Source organism: Oncorhynchus nerka, linkage group LG15, assembly GCF_034236695.1.
Source record: "Oncorhynchus nerka isolate Pitt River linkage group LG15, Oner_Uvic_2.0, whole genome shotgun sequence".
In the NCBI taxonomy this organism is placed as follows: domain Eukaryota; kingdom Metazoa; phylum Chordata; class Actinopteri; order Salmoniformes; family Salmonidae; genus Oncorhynchus; species Oncorhynchus nerka.
Genome location: NC_088410.1, coordinates 54,213,830 through 54,236,112, shown reverse-complemented (window position 1 = coordinate 54,236,112; position 22,283 = coordinate 54,213,830). Strand labels below are relative to the sequence as shown.

General features: G+C 44.7%; 1 protein-coding gene across 1 annotated transcript in view; it reads right to left on the bottom strand.

Annotated features, from left to right (window-relative positions):
* The window catches only part of LOC115142708 (voltage-dependent L-type calcium channel subunit alpha-1D-like), a 127,197-nt gene that overhangs the window by 56,182 nt on the left and 48,732 nt on the right, over positions 1–22,283 (bottom strand). Inside the window, exons 8-18 of the mRNA XM_065001722.1 lie at positions 15,492–15,664; positions 13,314–13,391; positions 11,719–11,806; positions 11,494–11,520; positions 10,810–10,970; positions 9,116–9,341; positions 4,938–5,145; positions 941–1,061; positions 451–551; positions 324–357; positions 103–229 (exon numbers count right to left, since the gene is read on the bottom strand). Of these exons, the coding sequence (XP_064857794.1) occupies positions 103–229; positions 324–357; positions 451–551; positions 941–1,061; positions 4,938–5,145; positions 9,116–9,341; positions 10,810–10,970; positions 11,494–11,520; positions 11,719–11,806; positions 13,314–13,391; positions 15,492–15,664 (1,344 nt within the window). The remainder of the gene's footprint in view (positions 1–102; positions 230–323; positions 358–450; positions 552–940; positions 1,062–4,937; positions 5,146–9,115; positions 9,342–10,809; positions 10,971–11,493; positions 11,521–11,718; positions 11,807–13,313; positions 13,392–15,491; positions 15,665–22,283) is intronic.

Sequence of the window (22,283 nt, the reverse complement as noted above, 5' to 3'; positions counted from 1 at the left end):
AGAGCTCAGAAAAGTGTGCGTGCGTCCGTCTGTCTGTCTGCGCGCATGCGTGTGTGTGTGTGTGTGTGTGTGTGTGTGTGTGTGTGTGTGTGTGAGACCTACGGGTTGGTCTTGCTGAAGATGAAGAAAGCGCTGCCGTCAGGGATGGGGGTGATCTTCTCCTTCTTGACCAGCTCAGAGATGGCTGGGCGTGGCCCTGCTGGAACCTCTGGCTCCTCCTCCTCCTCTGCTGCACAGACAGACACACACACAGTGAGAGAGCTAGACCACACACACAGACGTGCACTTGTTTACGGGACACACACACACACACAGGCCTGTACCTGCAGCATTCTCCTCTTCCTCCTCCACTGGTGCCTGTATCCCAAAAAAAAGCAAACGTGATGAGAAGTTGTATACAATGATGCTGAATAAACCTGAACCACAATATGTCTTGGGGTGGAGTTCTACCTCTTCCTTTTTCTCGTCCTTTTTGTCTCCTGGAGCGTTGAGAGACTCTGCGTCTGCCAGATTGTCCACAGCGATAGCCAAGAAGACGTTCAGCAGGATGTCTGAGCAAAGTGTTCCGTCAAGGACAGAACCTGAACACATCTCCTGTACCGTAGTGTAGTCCATGGCTAGAGCAACACACTCATATGCGCAATTCAGAAAAGTCCAGAACTGTTCGTTGCAATAATGACGGAAGAACGGACCCCAGAGATCTATACTGACTACATCAACAAAAACAAAATGGGGTTGTGTTTGCGAGACTACATCTCTGTTCATAAGAACATAACAACTTGTCATTTGTCTCTATTCACCCTGGTAGACCTTATCCATAAAGGAGAATCTGTTTAACTAGGGGAAATTAGTTTGCGGTCAAGTCACATCAAATCAGATTGTGATTATCGGGGCTCAGAGAGACAGAGATGCTAGGATGAGTGTGGCAAGGAAAGGATACAGTTTCCGCAGATGAAGAGGATAATGAAGTAGAAGGAGACGATCATCCCCGAGGAAGAAGGGCCGCCGTACGCCATGATGCCGTCATACATCACAGCGTTCCAGTCTTCACCCGTCAGGATCTGGCCACAACACACCCAAATGCACTCGATCATTTTGGATGCGACACACATGGAGGGACCTACAATTCACATGCGATTCTATGGAAACACATACAGCATTCACTAGTAACAAGATGGCCTGTTTCTAGTTCCCAGACAACTTTGCAGTATTACACTACCGGTCAAAAGTTTTAGAACACCAACTCATTCAAGAGTTTCTTCATTTTTAACTATTTTCTACATTGTAGGATAATAGTGACGACATCACAACTAGGAAATAACACATATGGAATCATGTAGTAACCAAAAAAGTATTAAACAAATCAAAATATTTGTTTATATTTGAGATTCTTCAAATAGCCACCCTTTGCCTTGATGACAGCTTTGAACAGTCCCAACAGGACAAGATCAATACCGATGTTCATTGATTACAGCTCAGCCTTCAACACTGTAGTGCTCTCATAGCTCATCACTAAGCTCAGGTCCCTGGGTCTGAACACCTCCCTGTGCAACTGGGACCTGGACTTCCTGACGGGCTGATCCCAAGTGGTGAAAGTAGACCACAACACCTCTGCCACGCTAATCCTCAACACACGTGCTCAGCCCCTTCTGTACTCCCTGTTCAACCATTACTGCGTGGCCACACACGTCTCCAACGCAATCATCAAGTTTGCTGACAACACAACAGTGGTAAGCCTGACTACCAACAATGATGGGAAAGCCTACAGGGAGGAGGTGAAAGCCCTGGCAGAACGGTGCCAGGAAAATAACCTCTCCCTCAACATCAACAAAACAAAAGAGCTGATCGTGGACTACAGGGCACCGTTTGGTCGAAAATAAATATACCTTTGAGCGTGGTGGAGTTATAAATTAGGCTTTGGATGGTGTATCAATACACCCAGTCACTACAAAGATACAGGTGTCCTTCCTAACTCAGTTGCCGGAGAGGAAGGAAACTGCTCAGCATGAGGCCAATGGTGACTTTAAAACAGTTACAGAGTTTAATGGCTGTGATAGGAGAAAACTGAGGATGGATCAACAACATTGTAGTTACTCCAAAATACTAACCTAAATGGCAGTGAAAAGAAATAAGCCTGTACTGAATAAAAACATTCCAAAACATGCATCCTGTTAGCAAAAAGGCACTTTTTAATACAAAAAAATGTGGTAAAGTAATTAACTTTTTGTCCTGAATACAAAGCTTTATGTTTGTGGCAAATCCAAAACAACACATCATTGAGTACCACTCATCATATTTTCAAGCATGGTGCTGGTGCAATCATGTTATGGGTATGCTTGTGATTGGCAAGGACTAGAGAGTTTTTTAGGATAAAAAGAAAAGGAATAGAGCTATAAGCACAGGTAAAATCCTAGAGGAAAACTTTGTTCAGTCTGCTTTCCAACATACACTGGGAGACAATTCACCTTTCAGCAGGACAATAACCTAAAACACAAGGCCAAATCTACAGTGGAGTTGCTTACCAAGACAATATTGTATGTTTCTGAGTGGCTGAGTTACAGTTTTGACTTAAATCAGCTTGAAAATCGATGGCATGACTTGAAAATGGCTTTCTAGCAATGATCAACAATCAACTTGACAGAGCTCGAATACTTTTAAAAAGAATAATTGTACAATCCAGGTGTGCAAAACTCTTAGAGGCTTACCCAAAAAGACACACAGCTGTATTTGCTTCTATAAAGTATTAACTGAGAGGTTGTGAATACTTACAGTATTTAAATGAGATATTTCTGTACTTCATTTTTCGAAATACATGTTTTCACTTTGTCATTATGGGGTATTGTGTATACGTAGATGGGTGAGACAAAAAAATCTAATCAATCCATTTTGAATTCAGGCTGTAACACAACAACATGTGTAATAAGACCAGGGGTGTGAAGACTTTCTGAAGGTGCTGTACATAGTGTCATTGACCACTGGTCACCTTAATAATGTTTGCTTACTGTTTCACCCACTTTATATGTATAAACAGTATTCTAGTCATGGCTCGTCCTATATATATATATTTCTATTCATATAGTGTCCATACTGTCGATACACACCATATTCTATTATATTCCGGTCTCAGACACTGCTCATTGCGATATTTCTTCATTTCTTTATTTTTTGTACAAATGTTTTTGATTATGTGTTTATTTTTTTTGTATTGCGAGGTATTACTGCATTGTTGGAGCTCGAACCACAAGAATTTCGCTGCACCTGCGATAACATCGGCAAATCTGTGTATGCGACCAATACACTTGGATTTGATTAGCACACCAGAACATTCTACTGTAGTTTATATAACACGCCATAGACAGACAATGGGGCATATTACTCTACTTACTTCCTGTAAAACACAGCATACAGGGAAAACAAACAAGAGTCCTACGGCTAGCCCAAACAATAGTCCTACGGCTAGCCCAAACAATAGTCCTACGGCTAGCCCAAACAAGAGTCCTACGACTAGCCCAAACAATAGTCCTACGACTAGCCCAAACAATAGTCCTACGGCTAGCCCAAACAATAGTCCTACGGCTAGCCCAAACAAGAGTCCTACGGCTAGCCCAAACAAGAGTCCTACGGCTAGCCCAAACAATAGTCCTACGTCTAGCCCAAACAATAGTCCTACGGCTAGCCCAAACAATAGTCCTACGGCTAGCCCAAACAATAGTCCTACGTCTAGCCCAAACAATAGTCCTACGGCTAGCCCAAACAAGAGTCCTACGGCTAGCCCAAACAAGAGTCCTACGGCTAGCCCAAACAATAGTCCTACGGCTAGCCCAAACAAGAGTCCTACGGCTAGCCCAAACAACAGTCCTACGGCTAGCCCAAACAACAGTCCTACGGCTAGCCCAAACAATAGTCCTACGGCTAGCCCAAACAAGAGTCCTACGGCTAGCCCAAACAACAGTCCTACGGCTAGCCCAAACAACAGTCCTACGGCTAGCCCAAACAATAGTCCTACGGCTAGCCCAAACAATAGTCCTACGGCTAGCCCAAAAAATAGTCCTACGTCTAGCCCAAACAATAGTCCTACGACTAGCCCAAACAATAGTCCTACGACTAGCCCAAACAATAGTCCTACGACTAGCCCAAACAAGAGTCCTACGGCTAGCCCAAACAATAGTCCTACGACTAGCCCAAACAATAGTCCTACGACTAGCCCAAACAATAGTCCTACGACTAGCCCAAACAAGAGTCCTACGGCTAGCCCAAACAATGGTCCTACGGCTAGCCCAAACAATGGTCCTACGGCTAGCCCAAACAATAGTCCTACGGCTAGCCCAAACAATAGTCCTACGACTAGCCCAAACAATAGTCCTACATCTAGCCCAAACAATAGTCCTACGGCTAGCCCAAACAATAGTCCGGCTACGGCTAGCCCAGTGGACCAGTCAAGTGTAAATGTCTTTAAATGCCTTTGACGTTATTTGGCTCAAGCGTTAACCCACCCGCTGTGGGAAAATGCATTGAAAACATCGGGAGCATTACTTTATTCACTGCATACGGCGATCAGTGTTTCTGTAGCGGCCATGGTTGCTCGTGGTTACGTTAGGAGGTAGCCCAGCCTGGGACTTCAAAAACCAGTGTCGGCCCTTGGCCCAAGAGGGAATTTCCTCTTGGTGTAATGGTCAAGACATTGGTTTCTCTCGTGGGAGACCCGGGTTCACTGGGCTAGCCCCCCCCCTCCCCCTGTCAGGGTGTCATCATCAGGAGGCTCTCCTGAAATACAACATTCGCTAAATATACATGCAGGTAACTCATGTGGTTCTGTATATATATATGAGAGAGAGAGAGAGAGAGAGAGAGAGAGAGAGAGAGAGAGAGAGAGAGAGAGAGAGAGAGAGAGAGAGAGAGACACACACTCTCTCTCTCTCACTGTACTGTTCACCCACCTGAAACACAGTGAGCAGTGCCTGGGGGAAGTTATCGAAGGTGCTCCTCTTGGTCTGCGTCTCGTCGAAGTTGAACTTGCCCCCGAACACCTGCATGCCCAGCAGGGAGAAGATGATGATGAAGAGGAAGAGCAGGAGCAGCAGGGAGGCGATGGACTTCATGGAGTTGAGCAGCGACGCCACCAAGTTACTGAGAGACTGCCAGTGACTGGACAACACAGAGAAGGGGGGGGGGGGGGTTAGACAAAATTACACACACATAAACAAACAGATTTGTTTTCACACTTTACTCTGGCCAAAGACCATAAACAAACACACACATTCACACACAAACACGACATACGCCCAAATCAAATCAAATTGTATTTTTGTCACATGCGCCCGAATACAACAGGTGTAGACCTCACAGTGAAGTGCTTACTCACAAGCCCTTAACCAACAGTGCAGTTTAAAGAAGATAAAAAAGTGTAAAGTAAAAAAACATTTTCTGAAAGTATTTAGGCTACTGACGTCACACACACACTCACCACATACGCTGCTGCTACTGCTCAGTCTACTACCTATCCTGCTGCCTAGTCAATCTACAGTGCCTTATTCCACATTTTGCTGTGTTAGAGCCCGAATTCAGAATGGATCTACACACAATAACTCATTCATGATTAATTAAAAAAACATGTTTTTAGACATTTTTGCACATGAATTGAACACGAAATACAGAAATATCTCATTTACATAAGTATTCACTGAGTCAATACTTTGTAGAAGCACCTTTGGCAGCGATTACAGATGTGAGTCTTTCTGGGTCACTAAGAGCGTTCCACAGCTGGATTGTGCAACATTCACCCGTTGTTCTTTTCAGAATTCTTCAAGCTCTGTCCAATTGGGTTGTTGATCATTCCTAGACAGCCATTTTCAGGTCTTGCCATCGGTTTTCCCCGGTCTTTGTGGTTGAATCTGTGTTTGAAACTCACTGCTCAACTGAGGGACCTTACAGATAATTGTATGTGTGGGGTACAGAGATGAGGGTGTCAATGAAAAATAATTTTAAAGACTATTATTTCACAGAGTAAGCCCATGCAATTTATTATGTGACTGGTGAAGCAAGTGTTTACTCCTGAACTTATTGAGGCTTGCCTTAACAAACTGGCGGAATACTTATTGATTCAATATATTTAATCTTTTCATGTTTTACTAACTGGTACAAATTTCGAAAAACATAATTAGACTTTGAAATTATGGGGTACTGTATGTAGCCAGTGACCAAAAATCAAAATTGAATCCATTTTATATTCAGACTGTAACACAATTTTTTGGGAGTCAAGAAATGTGAATAATTTCTGAAGGTACTCCCTGTACATAGTCATGTTATTACCTGGTACTCCTTGTATATAGCCATGTTATTACCTGGTACTCCCTGTACAGAGCCATGTTATTACCTGGTACTCCCTGGATATAGCCATGTTATTACCTGGTACTCCCTGTATATAGCCATGTTATTACCTGGTACTCCCTGTATATAGCCATGTTATTACCTGGTACTCCCTGGATATAGCAATGTTATTACCTGGTACTCCCTGTACAGAGCCATGTTATTACCTGGTACTCCCTGTACAGAGCCATGTTATTACCTGGTACTCCCTGGATATAGCCATGTTATTACCTGGTACTCCCTGTATATAGCCATGGTATTAACTGGTACTCCCTGTAAATAGCCATGTTATTACCCGGTACTCCCTATATATAGCCATGTTATTACCTGGTACTCCCTGTATATAGCCATGTTATTACCTGGTACTCCCTGGATATAGCCATGTTATTACCTGGTACTCCCTGTACAGAGCCATGTTATTACCTGGTACTGCCTGTACAGAGCCATGTTATTACCTGGTACTCCCTGGATATAGCCATGTTATTACCTGGTACTCCCTGTACATAGCCATGTTATTACCTGGTATTCCCTGTACAGAGCCATGTTATTACCTGGTACTCCCTGGATATAACCATGTTATTACCCGGTACTCCCTGTAAATAGCCATGTTATTACCGGTACTCCCTGGATATAGCTATGTTATTACCCGGTACTACCTGTATATAGCCATGTTATTACCCGGTACTCCCTGGATATAGCCATGTTATTACCCGGTACTACCTGTATATAGCCATGTTATTACCCGTTACTCCCTGTATATAGCCATGTTATTACCTGGTACTCCCGGTATATAGGCATGTTATTACCTGGTACTCCCTGTAAATAGCCATGTTATTGCCTGGAACTCCCTGTATATAGCCATGTTATTACCTGGTACTCCCTGTATATAGCCATGTTATTACATGGTACTCCCTGTATATAGCCATGTTATTACCCGGTAATCCCTGTATATAGCCATGTTATTACCCGGTACTCCCTGTATATAGCCATGTTATTACCTGGTACTCCCTGTATATAGCCATGTTATTACCCGGTAATCCCTGTATATAGCCATGTTATTGCCCGGTACTCCCTGTATATAGCCATGTTATTACCCAGTACTCCCTGTATATAGCCATGTTATTACCTGGTACTCCATGTATATAGCCATGTTATTGCCCGGTACTCCCTGTATATATCCATGTTATTACCTGGTACTCCATGTATATAGCCATGTTATTACCTGGTACTCCATGTATATAGCCATGTTATTACCCGGTACTCCCTGTACCAGACAATATTGCACCATGTTCTTTTTACTCTTTATTGTTATTAGTAATTCATTGACTCAGCCACTATTAAAGGGGCTGAGTCACTGGCTTACTGGTGCTCTTCCATGCCGTCCCTAGGAGGGGTGCATCACTTGAGTGGGTTGAGTCACTGACGTGATCTTCCTGTCCGGGTTGGTGTCCCCCCTTGGGTTGTGCCTTGGCGGAGGTCTTTGTGGGCTATACTCGGGCCTTGTCTCAGGATGGGCATTGGCAAAGGCTGTGCATTGGCAAAGTGGGTGGGGTTATATCCTGCCTGTTTGGCCCTGTCTGCGGGTATCGTCGGACGGGGCCACAGTGTTTCCTGACCCCTCATGTCTCAGCCTCCAGTATTTATGCTGCAGTAGTTTATGTGTCGGGGGGCTAGGGTCAGTCTGTTATATCTGGAGTATTTCTCCTGTCTTATCCGGTGTCTTGTGTGAATTTAAGTATGCTCTTTCTAATTCTGTCTCTTTTTCTCTCTCTCTCTCTCTCTCTCTCTCTCTCTCTCTCTCTCTCTCTCTCTCTCTCTCTCTCTCTCTCTCTCTCTCTCTCTCTCTCTCTCTCTCTCTCTCTCTCTCTCTCTCTCTCTCTCTCTCTCTCTCTCTCTCTCTCTTGGAGGACCTGAGGCATGTCAGGACTACCTGGCCTGATAACTCCTTGCTGGCCCCAGTACACCAGGCCGTTCTGCTGCTTCAGTTTCAACTGTTCTGACTGCGGCTATGGAACCCTGACCTGTTCACCGGATGTCCTACTTTTCCCAGACCTGCTGTTTTCAACTCTCTAGAGACAGGAGGAGCGGTAGAGATACTCTGAATGATCGGCTATGAAAAGCCAACTGACATTTACTCCTGAGGTGCTGACCTGTTGCACCCTCGACAACCACTGTGATTACTATTATTTGATCCTGCTGGTCATCTATGAACATTTGAACATCTTGGCCATGTTCTGTCATAATCTCCACCCGGCACAGCCAGAAGAGGACTGGCCACCCCTCATAGCCTGGTTCCTCTCTAGGTTTCTTCCTAGGTTCCGGCCTTTCTAGGGAGTTGTTCCTAGCCACTGTGCTTCTACACCTGCATTGCTTGCTGTTTGGGGTTTTAGGCTGGGTTTATGTACAGCACTTTGTGACATCAGCTGATTTAAGAAGGGCTTTATAAATACATTTGATTGATTGATATTTATTCCTTGTGTCACTATTTCTATGTTTATTTTCTCTTTCTCTTTATTCTGCATTGTTGTAAAAGGACTCGTAAGTAAGCATTTCACTGTTAGTCTACACCTGTTGTTTACGAAGCATGTGATGAAAGCATTGATCCGGGGTGAAGTTTCCCCTCGGTATAGATCTATGATCAGCTTCCCCTCCTCCAATCCTTACCTTAACCATTAGTGAGTGAGCAAAGCTGACCCAAGATCAGCGCCTAGGGACAACTTCACCCTACTCCACATGACAGTGGTCTCACCGTGTGACCTTGAAGATCCTGAGCAAGCGGACACAGCGGAACACGGAGATGCCCAGAGGAGACATGATGGCCAGCTCTACCAGGATGGTCTCGGTGATGCCTCCACACACCACGAAGCAGTCAAATCGGTTGAACAGGGACACAAAGTAGGCCTGCAGGCCCAGACTGTACATCTTGGTCATCATCTCACACGTAAACATGCCCAGCAGAACCTTGTTTGCCACGTCTGGAAACACGCAGGGCAGAGGGAGGTGTCAGTCAATATAACACATGAACAGTATTACAAATATCAGAGATACTATAGTTAGGGACGGGAGTTTTTCCTTACCACCTGACCTGACAGTGGTAGCCAGTGTGCAGTGTAGTGTACTAACCCTGTACTTGTGTAACCCAGTCAGGCTGGTTGTAGTGTACTAACCCTTTACGTGTGTAACCCAGTCAGGCTGGTTGTAGTGTACAAACCTTGTACGTGTGTAACCCAGTCAGGCTGGTTGTAGTGTACTAACCCTGTACGTGTGTAACCCAGTCAGGCTGGTTGTAGTGTACTAACCCTGTACTTGTGTAGCCCAGTCAGGCTGGTTGTAGTGTACTAACCATGTACTTGTGTGAGCCAGTCAGACTGCTTGTAGTGTACTAACCATGTACTTGTGTAACCCAGTCAGGCTGGTTGTAGTGTACTAACCCTGTACTTGTGTAACCCAGTCAGGTTGGTTGTAGTGTACAAACCCTGTACTTGTGTGAGCCAGTCAGGCTGGTTGTAGTGTACTAACCCTGTACGTGTGTAGCCCAGTCAGGCTGGTTGTAGTGTACTAACCCTGTACTTGTGTGAGCCAGTCAGGCTGGTTGTAGTGTACTAACCCTGTACGTGTGTAACCCAGTCAGGCTGGTTGTAGTGTATTAACCCTGTACGTGTATAGCCCAGTCAGGCTGGTTGTAGTGTACTAACCCTGTACTTGTGTGAGCCAGTCAGGCTGGTTGTAGTGTACTAACCCTGTACGTGTGTAGCCCAGTCAGGCTGGTTGTAGTGTACTAACCCTTTACGTGTGTAACCCAGTCAGGCTGGTTGTAGTGTACTAACCTTGTACGTGTGTAACCCAGTCAGGCTGGTTGTAGTGTACTAACCCTTTACGTGTGTAACCCAGTCAGGCTGGTTGTAGTGTACAAACCGTGAACGTGTGTAACCCAGTCAGGCTGGTTGTAGTGTACTAACCCTGTACGTGTGTAACCCAGTCAGGCTGGTTGTAGTGTACTAACCCTGTACGTGTATAACCCAGTCAGGCTGGTTGTAGTGTACTAACCCTGTACTTGTGTGAGCCAGTCAGGCTGGTTGTAGTGTACTAACCCTGTACTTGTGTGAGCCAGTCAGGCTGGTTGTAGTGTACTAACCCTGTACGTGTGTAGCCCAGTCAGGCTGGTTGTAGTGTACTAACCCTTTACGTGTGTAACCCAGTCAGGCTGGTTGTAGTGTACTAACCCTGTACGTGTGTAACCCAGTCAGGCTGGTTGTAGTGTACTAACCCTGTACTTGTGTAGCCCAGTCAGGCTGGTTGTAGTGTACAAACCCTGTACTTGTGTGAGCCAGTCAGACTGATTGTAGTGTACTAACCCTGTACGTGTGTAGCCCAGTCAGGCTGGTTGTAGTGTACTAACCCTGTACTTGTGTGAGCCAGTCAGGCTGGTTGTAGTGTACTAACCCTGTACTTGTGTGAGCCAGTCAGGCTGGTTGTAGTGCTCGGAGGAGATGGTGAGCGTGTTGAGAAACACCAGGATGATCACCAGCCAATAGAAAGGCACCGATTTCACCGCCACCCGGCACTTTCTGCGGCAGAACCTGTTCCAGCGACGCCAGCGCCGACTGTGAGACAGGAAGTGATGTCAGCAAAAGGAGACGAGTAGGGGCAGGCCGGGGAGGTTTTCATTGAAGAAAGGGGGGGGGTCGATGGTTAGAGGGGGGTTAGGACATACTGTATAGAAAGTTGGGGTTTAGGCAGGAACTGTATTCAAATAATATCTGAAGAAAACTTAGGAAAGAGAAGTCAATGAACTTTGGGAGAGGGAGAGAACCGCATAGCATGCAGTATACATCACAAAGTGTAAAAACGCTGCATAAGGCTCCAGCTCCTCCAGTTCCCCCCGATGCCCAAGATTACATGCTGACTTGTTTAAAGGGTAGGTGGAGTTGATTTATTACCTGCTGACTCATTAAAGCAGACTCCAGAGATCAGAACAGCACATACAGCAGAGAAACCAAAGCGAGCTTCCACGTATATACGGAAATAACAGACGTCACGACTTCATGCAGAGAAATGTACGTTTCACTGAACAGACCGCCGCTGCATGCATCGAGCAAGGACACATGCGAGGTGGTTTTCACTGACCTGAACTTTGACTTTGAAATTTTTTGACTGGAAAAAAATCGAGACGTTTATATTAACATCAGTTCAGCTTGCTGACTGCAGGATATTCATGAATTTAGTACAAAGCCACATGTCCTATGTACCATCTTTATGACTGAACAGGAGTGGTCTTAGAATGAATCAAACAAAGGTGTATTATTGAATCTCGTTTTATACCAGCGGTTATACCAGCGGGGGGGTTCTCACCAAAAAGGTCCGCAGCACGGTGTCTTCACCTCATCCTCGGCCACGTTCTCTGTGTTCACCGACTCCGTCTCACTGGCTGGTATACTCACTGTGGCAGCAAACAGAGTGCCAGAGTGAATCATACGCACACAACCTCACATGACACACCGTACATGTCTCACACACACACACACACACCAAACAGTACGCAGTCGCACCCTAGGTACCACAGCTGTGGTGTGTCAAACACATCCCCGAAAAAATAAACCTCCTTCGTCAACAAATTCCTCAACAAAAGAAAGAACGGTCAAATTACTCCAGGCCTTTCTAAGAAATCCCTGTTTGTTTAAAAAAAAACAATGACACAAATTCAGTTTCAAAGGACGATACCTCCCAAAACCAAATCCATGAGCATCAGAACGACAATAGACCGTCTCTAAAGTGGGTACAGTAGGTAGAAAAACAAGAAAGAATGAAACATCTGAATATCTTTTAATTAACTAACTAATTATCTAAAATAGTTACTGGTATGGTCATTGTAATCATCACTATGACTTAACGTGCGGCGTTAGAGACAGAAGAAATTTAGCAGTATTGACTTTGTTATTATGTTTGTCAATTAGCCGTGGCAAAATGCATAGATTTGTAGGAAATTAGCTTAAAAACTGCAAAAATGTATCTCAGTTACAAGGAGAAATGTGTAGAATTGCAGGAAATACTCAAAAAAAGACAAACGTTTCTCTTCACCGGACCGTACCTGTTGCCACGCCCCCTTGCCACACCCACCGCCTAAGCCCATTTCTGATCCAGCTCTACAAATTTCATGTGAGAGCACAGTCTGTTTGTGCGAGGGTACGCACGCACTGCTGCTTAGTTTGTCTGAAAGCGTTCTCTTTGAATTTTGAGTGCTCCGGCAGCTCTCTCTCTGTCTCTCTCTCTCTCTCTCATAATCTGAATGCTGTTGGATGTAGGGATCTGAGTTTAATCCCATTTGCCAATTCACACGGAGCCCTTAGCCTAGCTGCTTTAAACTGGGCTGTGCATAGAGGGAGAGCGAGAGGGAAAGAAGTTGAGTACCTGGCATCAACTGGGGAAGTATGTATTACTATTCTGATCCCTGGTGCTCCTCATCTGAGTCTGGACTCATTCAGTCAGAAGCAGCAGGAGAGGCTTTATCAAACACTCGGTGCAAATAAGGTATTTCCGTGTTTTTTATTTGTAATAAATTAGCACACATTTCTAAAAACCTGTTTTCGCTTTGTCGTTATGGGGTATTGTGTGTAGATTGATGAGGGATTTTTAAAACATTTTTATCCATTTTAGAACAAGGCTGTAACGGAACGAAATGTGGGAAAAGGGGAAGGGGTCTGAATACTTTCCGAAGGCACTGTATACAAAAGGAAAAGCTCGATCAAAAAGACAGGGATTCTCAAACAGAAGGGTCAATCACAATAGCAAAGCACAAGCAGGGGGCTGAGGCTGCACACATTCCTATATACACAAACACACCAGCTTTCACACACAACTGCAGGCTCACCCACACACACACACACACACACACACACACACACACACACTTACTTTTTCAATGTGGAAGGGAAAACCAGGGGATTTACCATGAGTGTCGGAGGACTGGCTGAACCACCCAAACCTGCTTCCTTTCTTCTTCTCTGTGAGGTCAGCCAGAGTCACCCCTTCATGTGTAAAGCATGCAAGCCCATGCATTCAGACAGCAGCGCGCCACACGGCACAGCAGAGAAACATGGGGACGAGAATAGGCCTCTATCAAGACGAGATAGAGCAGCACAGTGACAATTCACCACAACAACAGTAACAACAACAACAACATCAAAGGTAACAACAACAACAGTAACAACAACAGCAACAGTACAGCTGGCAACAGCGACACTGACTGACAACACCAGCACCACTGACACTGACACCAGTAGGATGGACTGTAGTAGACACTGAAGAGGAGCAGAAGAGGAAGACGGGCAGCTGTTAGTCACATGGCAGGAAGCTAGTGTCTGCAGGCCGGGGGGGGGGTACAGTACAGTACAGTACAATACAGATCAGTAGCACTACAGTCTATAGTATACGAACATGCTGAAATACAAATGAACAGCATTTCACATGTACATGTTAGCATACAGTCTCTCGTGTCATGGCCCCGGACCCGGTGACAGCCACAGAAAAGTCAGCATGATACCTTTCACATGGTTGGCATCGCCAAGGGGATCCATGTTATTATAACCCCTGACCTTCAGCCCAGTGCCAAGCATTCCCAGCACTAGAAGGCAAGCTTCTAAGACTTACTGAAGTTCCTACTACTACCATACCTCCTATCACATTACTATCCAGGCGGTGTTTCTGTTGACGGTGTGTGGATGGAGGCCGTGGTGCTAATTCTGATGGTAAACGCTAGAATGATCAGACTTTACTACGCCTTATTTTCCCGTACGTGAACATATTTGAATATACAATTTTTTTTTTTGACGATCATTTACTATACCTTACTTTACTGAACTTGGTTTAAAGGTTGAAAGACGAAATCCAGTCATTGACTCCAGACTAATTTGGGGCGAAAAGGAGAAACGGCCAAGTAAAACAAGTATTTGGAATCTTGGCAAAATCTCCCTGGTTGGTAAACAGGAGCGGAACTGGGACCGTGTACTGAAGCTCTGCGGTGTGGAGAGAGAGTACAGGAGAGCTGCAGTTCTAAAGATACACAGCGAAAGAAGTGTGGTTCAACTGTAAAGATACACAGCGAAAGAGGTGTGGTTCAACTGTAAAGATACACAGCGAAAGAGGTGTGGTTCAACTGTAAAGATACACAGCGAAAGAGGTGTGGTTCAACTGTGAAGATACACAGCGAAAGAGGTGTGATTCAACTGTAAAGATACACAGCGAAAGAGGTGAGGTTCAACTAAAGATACACATCGAAAGAGGTGTGGTTCAACTCTAAAGATACACAGCGAAAGAGGTGTGGTTCAACTCTAAAGATACACAGTGAAAGAGGTGTGGTTCAACTCTAAAGCTTGGCACGTTTTAGGGGAAAGGGGGGGGTGAGCAATGTAGTAGTGTAGTGCTGCTCACTGGTTGATAGGGAGGGGTGGAGAGAGATACTGAAGATAGCTGTATGAATGGGTAGTAGCAGTTTCGCTGTGTCTGCTCTGCATCATGTGCTGCTTATATAAAGAGGATTTTGGATTTTATCTGTAATGTGATGTATCCCTGTTCTCCCTCCTCAGCCTAACTCAACTGGTACACAGAGAGCTCGGCACCCATCGCTAAGGTGTGAACTGAGGAAGGCTATGATAATAGAGCATGCAAGTGTGTGTGCGCGAGTGTGCCTGAGGAAGGCTATGATAATAGAGCATGCAAGTGTGTGTGCGCGAGTGTGCGAGCGTGTGCGAGCGAGTGTGAGTGTGCAATATTTTAGTGTGTGTGTGTGTGGATTTAACAGTAACCCTGAACACAGAATTACAGTATGTGGTCAATTAGGGCGACTGGACTGGGAAATACCAGATATTCACACTGGAAACCTTCAGTAGCTCCTCAACATGACGCTGCTCATACTGTGGACTCTCTCAGTCTTCTGTTGTACACAGGTACACTCACTGGCAGCTCTCGCACTGTGTGTGTTTTAGGGTAGTGTGCGTGTGTCAAATCCAATACATTTTTAGTCGTCTCGTGCACATATTCGTGTGCGCATTCGCGAGTGCACACGTTCATGCGCGTTTTAGGGAAGCGCATGTGCGCAGGTCCGCGCGCGTGCGTCGTAGGGTGCTTACGGTTGTGTTTGCCCTCCTCGTAGCCCTCCTCGTCCTCGTTCTCTGGATCGATGTCCTCGGCCTGAGTGATCCAGTCCAGGTAGCCCTTGAGGTCCTCATCCAGCTGTTGCTTCTCTCTCAGTTTCTGAAAGTCTCCACGAGCCTTGGCCTTCTCTCTCTCCTTGGAGAACTCTCTGCGGGCACACACAGAGAACACACACGCAGAACACACACGCAGAACACACACGCAGTTACACACACGGTAGAGTACGCATGCGCACAAAATCACACACAAAACACACACTCAGACTCAATAACGGTTCATTTCACACAATGCCTCGCCTAACACAATTTGTATACAGACTGTTGTACAGTAAGTTCTAGGGGTGAACATTTAAATTTAAATTATTTTTTTTAATGGGATAGTTTACCGTTTAAAACCAGCCCAAATATTTTTTACTCCCTTATTATACCAAAAATCTGAAAAAAAAGAGAAATGTATTACAAGTAATGAGTAATGGGGTATACTGCTTCATTTCATTTCATTTTTGTGACCTGCGTCTTTTCACCAATGTATGTTAAAATAAATAATTTAGATCCAATAATAAAAACAGATTAACAGTTATCAACATCAAGAATCAACAATGTGCCTGCCTTGACACAAAATGCTGAGTGAATGGCTTTTTACAATTATAGTTCAGGGCTCTACGCTGATATTTTTTACAAGGAGTAGGCTACATGATGTGTTTCTAAGTATAAATGTAGAAGCACACAAATACATCTAGGATTACAATGACTAAAAGTTCATGAATAAACGTTTTTGGGAATGACCCATGCCAGGGCCGGCCCTCCCATTAGGCAAGATTAGGCGCCTGCCACTTGAATTTGGGGCGACATTTTGACAATTGTGTGGATCACTAGGCCTAGCCACACCTCCAAACAATGCCGGGGAAGACCCTACTATCTTGGACCCAGACTCAGATTCGTCGCTCCCCGTCCCCGATGACAGTGGTGGTGCTGCTGCTAAATTTGGCTCCCAGACAAAAAACATAAGAGTGGCTGACCCTCAGCAGAAATTCAAAGTACATTTCTTTAATCTTGATTCTGCTATCCAGTCCATCAACGAGCTCTTTACGCAGCTTTGAAGAGCACAGCAGTGTTTTCAGCATCGGGTACAACATTCCCACCATCTAGGACATGGACACTGCAGCGCTTACCAGGGACTGCGCAACACTGGAGAGGACCCTTACGCACAGGGATTCCAGAGACATCGAAGCAAATGATCTGTGTAATGAGCTCAAAGTCTTGAGTAGGAGACTGGACAGTGAGGCACAATCACTCGACGTACATATCCAGACACCAAATGGCCTTTTTGTATCCCAATGCCTTTGTTGCCCTGAGAGTTCTTCTCACAGTCCCCGTGACAGTGGCAAGTGGAGTGCACATTCTCCAAGCTCAGACGCATCAAAAACTACCTGCGCTCTACTATGAATCAAGAGAGACACTCAATGGACTCGCCGCCATATCAATTGAGCACGAGTTGTCTTACGAAATCAACCTCCAACAAGCATGTATGCACATGCTTTTGCTGCCAGGAAAGCCAGGCGAGTCAACTTGTCTTTGAACGAAAGGTAAGTGTTGATCATACAATCGCATTAATTTGTAAGATTACTCAATTATCTATTGCCCGTTTACTTTGTATTCTTTAGATTTAAATAGACTGCATCCTAATCTCTCTCTCTCTCTCTCCCCTCTTTCTTCCTCTCTGTCTCTCTCAGACAATTTGATTTCAGGACCATGGACAGCAACATAGAGAACACATCACTGACTGCAATGCAGCACCACAGCAGAGGAAAGAGGCCACTCTAAGTGGAGACGAAATAAATACATTCTGAAACTGATGTTGTACAATCAACTTCGACATGTAAATAAACTAAATTTATGGGCATAAATAATCATCGAATTACATACATAATTGGATCCTATTTCTTCCTATTCCAAAAATTAAATGATAAGCCTACCTATTTGACAGACACAATTATTCTATCCATAGATACTGTCGCATGCACAGATTAAATACCCTCCCAGGAAGGCTTGGTGTGTTTGGTTAAAACCAGGGCTCGAATTGAGTGAGGGTATCACATACCCTTTGTTTAAGAAAGGGCAAAAAGGGATATCTATTGTTAGCTTTATATTTTGAAATAAATACATAAAACATATGCAGATTATATTAAGTTTTCTGTAATAATGCTTAACTCGGTGATGCCTTGTGGTAGAAACAAGCGCAAAAATGCCCGCAAAAGACGTGACTCCAATGCATATGGGGATATATTGATTCCTCTCTATGACAATCTGAAGCTGAGCTGCAGCCTATAATATTCGAGGGGATGAAACAAATGTACTTTGCTATTCTGTCCCTATTCATTTGAGCTTTTCTCTTCCTGAAGAGAGAAGATGTTTCGTTAATCCCAGGCACCTCTTCGTGAAGCACTTCTGTTGCTGGGTTATACAACATTTTTCGGCGTCGGCAGAGCCTCTGTCTGTGTGGAAAGGTATCTTTTGAAAGTGACATGCTTAGATTTCGTAAGGATGTCTAAAATGTTATTATTTGCCAACAGCGTTGCAAACAAGACACTCTGGTTTGACATTGAGAAATATGGTAAAAATGCCTTTTTCTCTGTCCATTGTCTCCCCTTGGGAGGCAGAACGTCCAGGGCCGGCCCTGATCCATGCTCAATCAAGCGCAATCATTAGGTGAGACAAAAATATGTGTGGGCCGTTACCGTGGTTACTTGGGCACTTGCTTGTCTGTGATGAAAGAAATCTTAGACTGCGATGTCTTCCTAGCAGCAGACAGTTGCAGCAAAACTCAAAAATTCATAGAAAAAAACAACCTAGCAAATGAAATCATATCGCATGTGAACAAAACTATGTAACTGGCCAAGAAACACACGCAAAGTCACACTTGAGTAACTTTTCTTGTCAATTCCACCAACTTCTACATGTGGGTTTTGGATTCAAAAAAGTCTCCCAAATGCTGTGTGACCATCCGCCAACGTGGCTGGTGAAAGATCCATTGTTACCTGCCAATGACCAAATCTACCCGCATTTGGCGGGTGTTCATTTCCAACCCTGTCGTTCACATTTGGAACATAGCCGAAAACCAATGTAATCACAAAGAGGAAAACAATTTTTTTTTAAATCTAGGATTGGCCAATATATGAATAAATTGAATATCGTGACATTTGACTTTGTCGATATATAGTGAAGTGCCATGCGATATATGATATATGATGATCATGATGTGCAAGACAATACTCTACTTGAACTTTACAAATATAAATGCAGCAGTTTAATCAGTTAGGTTGTATCAATATGAATGCTTTAATAGTTTAGCAGACTCTTATCTAGAGCAATTAGGATTAACTGCCTTGCTCAAGGGCACATCGGCAGGTTTTTCCTAGTAGTCGGCTCAGGGATTCAAACCAGTGACCTTTCGGTTACTGGCCCAATGATCTTAACCACTAGGCTACCTGCCGCCCTCAATCAATATGCTGAATATGTTGAAGCCATACTAAGATTATTTAATGAGAATGTGACTATAATATAGTAAATATGAAAAAAAAAACTGGAATAATCTAGTCATTAACGGTGCAAAACTATTATATCATACTGGCAGCTGGCAAATGTCTTCACTGACATGTTCAACCTATCCCTGCCCCGGTCTGTAATACCAACTTGTTTCAACCAGACCACCATAGTTCCCCTGCCCAAAAACACCATGGTAACCGGCCTCACATCTATAGCCATGAAATCCTTTGGAAAGGCTGGTCATGGCTCACATCAACACCATCATCCCAGACACCTAGGTCCCACTCAAATTCGCATACCAGCCCAACAGATGATGCAATCTCTATTGCACTCCACACTGCCCTCACGGACCTGGACAAAAGGAATACTGTAGCTGTAGTCAATGAATACTGTAGGCATGCTGTAGGTAGGCAAAAACACATTCGTCACACTGACCATCAAAACGGGGCCCTTCAGGGGTGTGTGCTTAGTCCCCTCCTGTACTCCCTGTTCACTCATGACTGTGTGGCCGCGCATGACTCCAACACCATCATCAAGTTTGCCGATGACATGACGGTGGTAGGAATGATCACCAATGATAATGAGACAGCCTATAGGGAGGAGGTCAGAGACATGGCAGTGTTGTGCAAGGACAACAACCTCTCCCTCAATGTCAGTAAGACCAAGGATCTGACCGTGGACTACTGGAAGCTGATCACACATCACTAAGGAATTAACATGGTCCACACACACCCACAACAGCACCTCTTGCCCCTCAGGAATCTGAAAAGATTTGGTGTAACCAGTGTGAAATAGCTAGCTAGTTAGTACTGGTTGCATTTCAGTCGGTGACAACCTTGAAGTAGTTGTTTCTCTTGCTCAGAAAAGAGCTGGGGCTTTTGTGGAGCGATAGGTAACAATGTTTTGTTGTCAATGTTTTGTTGTCGTGTTCCGAGGGTCCCTGTTCAGAGGGACGGAAGCACTACCCATTTCTCCTTCTCCCAAATCCATTCAGCTGATGTTCTGAAAGAGCTGCAAAATCTGGACCCCTACAAATCAGCCGGGCTAGACAATCTGGACCCTTTCTTTCTAAAATGATCTGCCGAAATTGTTACCACCCCTATTACTAGCCTGTTCAACCTCTCTTTCGTGTCGTCTGAGATTCCCAAAGATTGGAAAGCAGCTGCGGTCATCCCCCTCTTCAAAGGGGGGGACACTCTTGACCCAAACTGCTACAGACCTATATCTATCCTACCATGCCTTTCTAAGGTCTTCGAAAGCCAAGTCAACAAACAGATTACCAACCATTTCGAATCTCACCATACCTTCTCTGCTATGCAATCTGGTTTCAGAGCTGGTCATGGGTGCACCTCAGCCACGCTCAAGGTCCTAAACGATATCTTAACCGCCATCGATAAGAAACATTGCTGTGCAGCCGTATTCATTGATCAGGCCAAGGCTTTTGACTCTGTCAATCACCACATCCTCATCGGCAGACTCGACAGCCTTGGTTTCTCAAATGATTGCCTCGCCTGGTTCACCAACTACTTCTCTGATAGAGTTCAGTGTGTCAAATCGGAGGGTCTGCTGTCCGGACCTCTGGCAGTCTCTATGGGGGTGCCACAGGGTTCAATTCTTGGACCGACTCTCTTCTCTGTATACATCAATGAGGTCGCTCTTGCTGCTGGTGAGTCTCTGATCCACCTCTACGCAGACGACACCATTCTGTATACTTCCGGCCCTTCTTTGGACACTGTGTTAACAACCCTCCAGGCAAGCTTCAATGCCATACAACTCTCCTTCCGTGGCCTCCAATTGCTCTTAAATACAAATAAAACTAAATGCATGCTCTTCAACCGATCGCTACCTGCACCTACCTGCCTGTCCAACATCACTACTCTGGACGGCTCTGACTTAGAATACGTGGACAACTACAAATACTTAGGTGTCTGGTTAGACTGTAAACTCTCCTTCCAGACCCATATCAAACATCTCCAATCCAAAGTTAAATCTAGAATTGGCTTCCTATTTCGCAACAAAGCATCCTTCACTCATGCTGCCAAACATACCCTTGTAAAACTGACCATCCTACCAATCCTCGACTTTGGCGATGTCATTTACAAAATAGCCTCCAATACCCTACTCAACAAATTGGATGCAGTCTATCACAGTGCAATCCGTTTTGTCACCAAAGCCCCATATACTACCGACCATTGCGACCTGTACGCTCTCGTTGGCTGGCCCTCGCTTCATACTCGTCGCCAAACCCACTGGCTCCATGTCATCTACAAGACTCTGCTAGGTAAAGTCCCCCCTTATCTCAGCTCGCTGGTCACCATAGCATCTCCCACCTGTAGCACACGCTCCAGCAAGTATATCTCTAGTCACCCCCAAAACCAATTATTTCTTTGGCCGCCTCTCCTTCCAGTTCTCTGCTGCCAATGACTGGAACGAACTACAAAAATCTCTGAAACTGGAAACACTTATCTCCCTCACTAGCTTTATTAAGCACCAACTATCAGAGCAGCTCACAGATTACTGCACCTGTACATAGCCCACCTGTAATTTATCCCAAACAACTACCTCTTTCCCAACTGTATTTAATTGATTTATTTATTTTGCTCCTTTGCACCCCATTATTTTTATTTCTACTTTGCACATTCTTCCATTACAAAAATACCATTCCAGTGTTTGACTTGCTATATTGTATTTACTTTGCCACCATGGCCTTTTTTGCCTTTGCCCTCCCTTCTCACCTCATTTGCTCACATTGTATATAGACTTGTTTATACTGTATTATTTACTGTATGTTTGTTTTACTCCATGTGTAACTCTGTGTCGTTGTATCTGTCGAACTGCTTTGCTTTATCTTGGCCAGGTCGCAATTGTAAATGAGAACTTGTTCTCAACTTGCCTACCTGGTTAAATAAAGGTTAAATAAAAAATATAAAAAATAAATTGACATGGGCCCTCAAATCCTCAAAAATGTCAACAGCTGCACCATTGAGAGCATCTTGACTGGCTGCATCACCGCTTGGTACGGCAACGGCAAGGCACCCGACCGCATGGAGCTACAGAGGGTGGTGAGTACGGCCCAGTACATCACTGGGGCCCAGCTCCCAGTTGTCCCGAACCTCTATGCCAGGCGGTGTCAGAGGAAGGCCCAAAAAATGGTCAAAGACTTCTGCCACCAAAGCCATAGACTGTTCTCTCTGCTACCACATGGCAAGTGGTGCCAGTTCA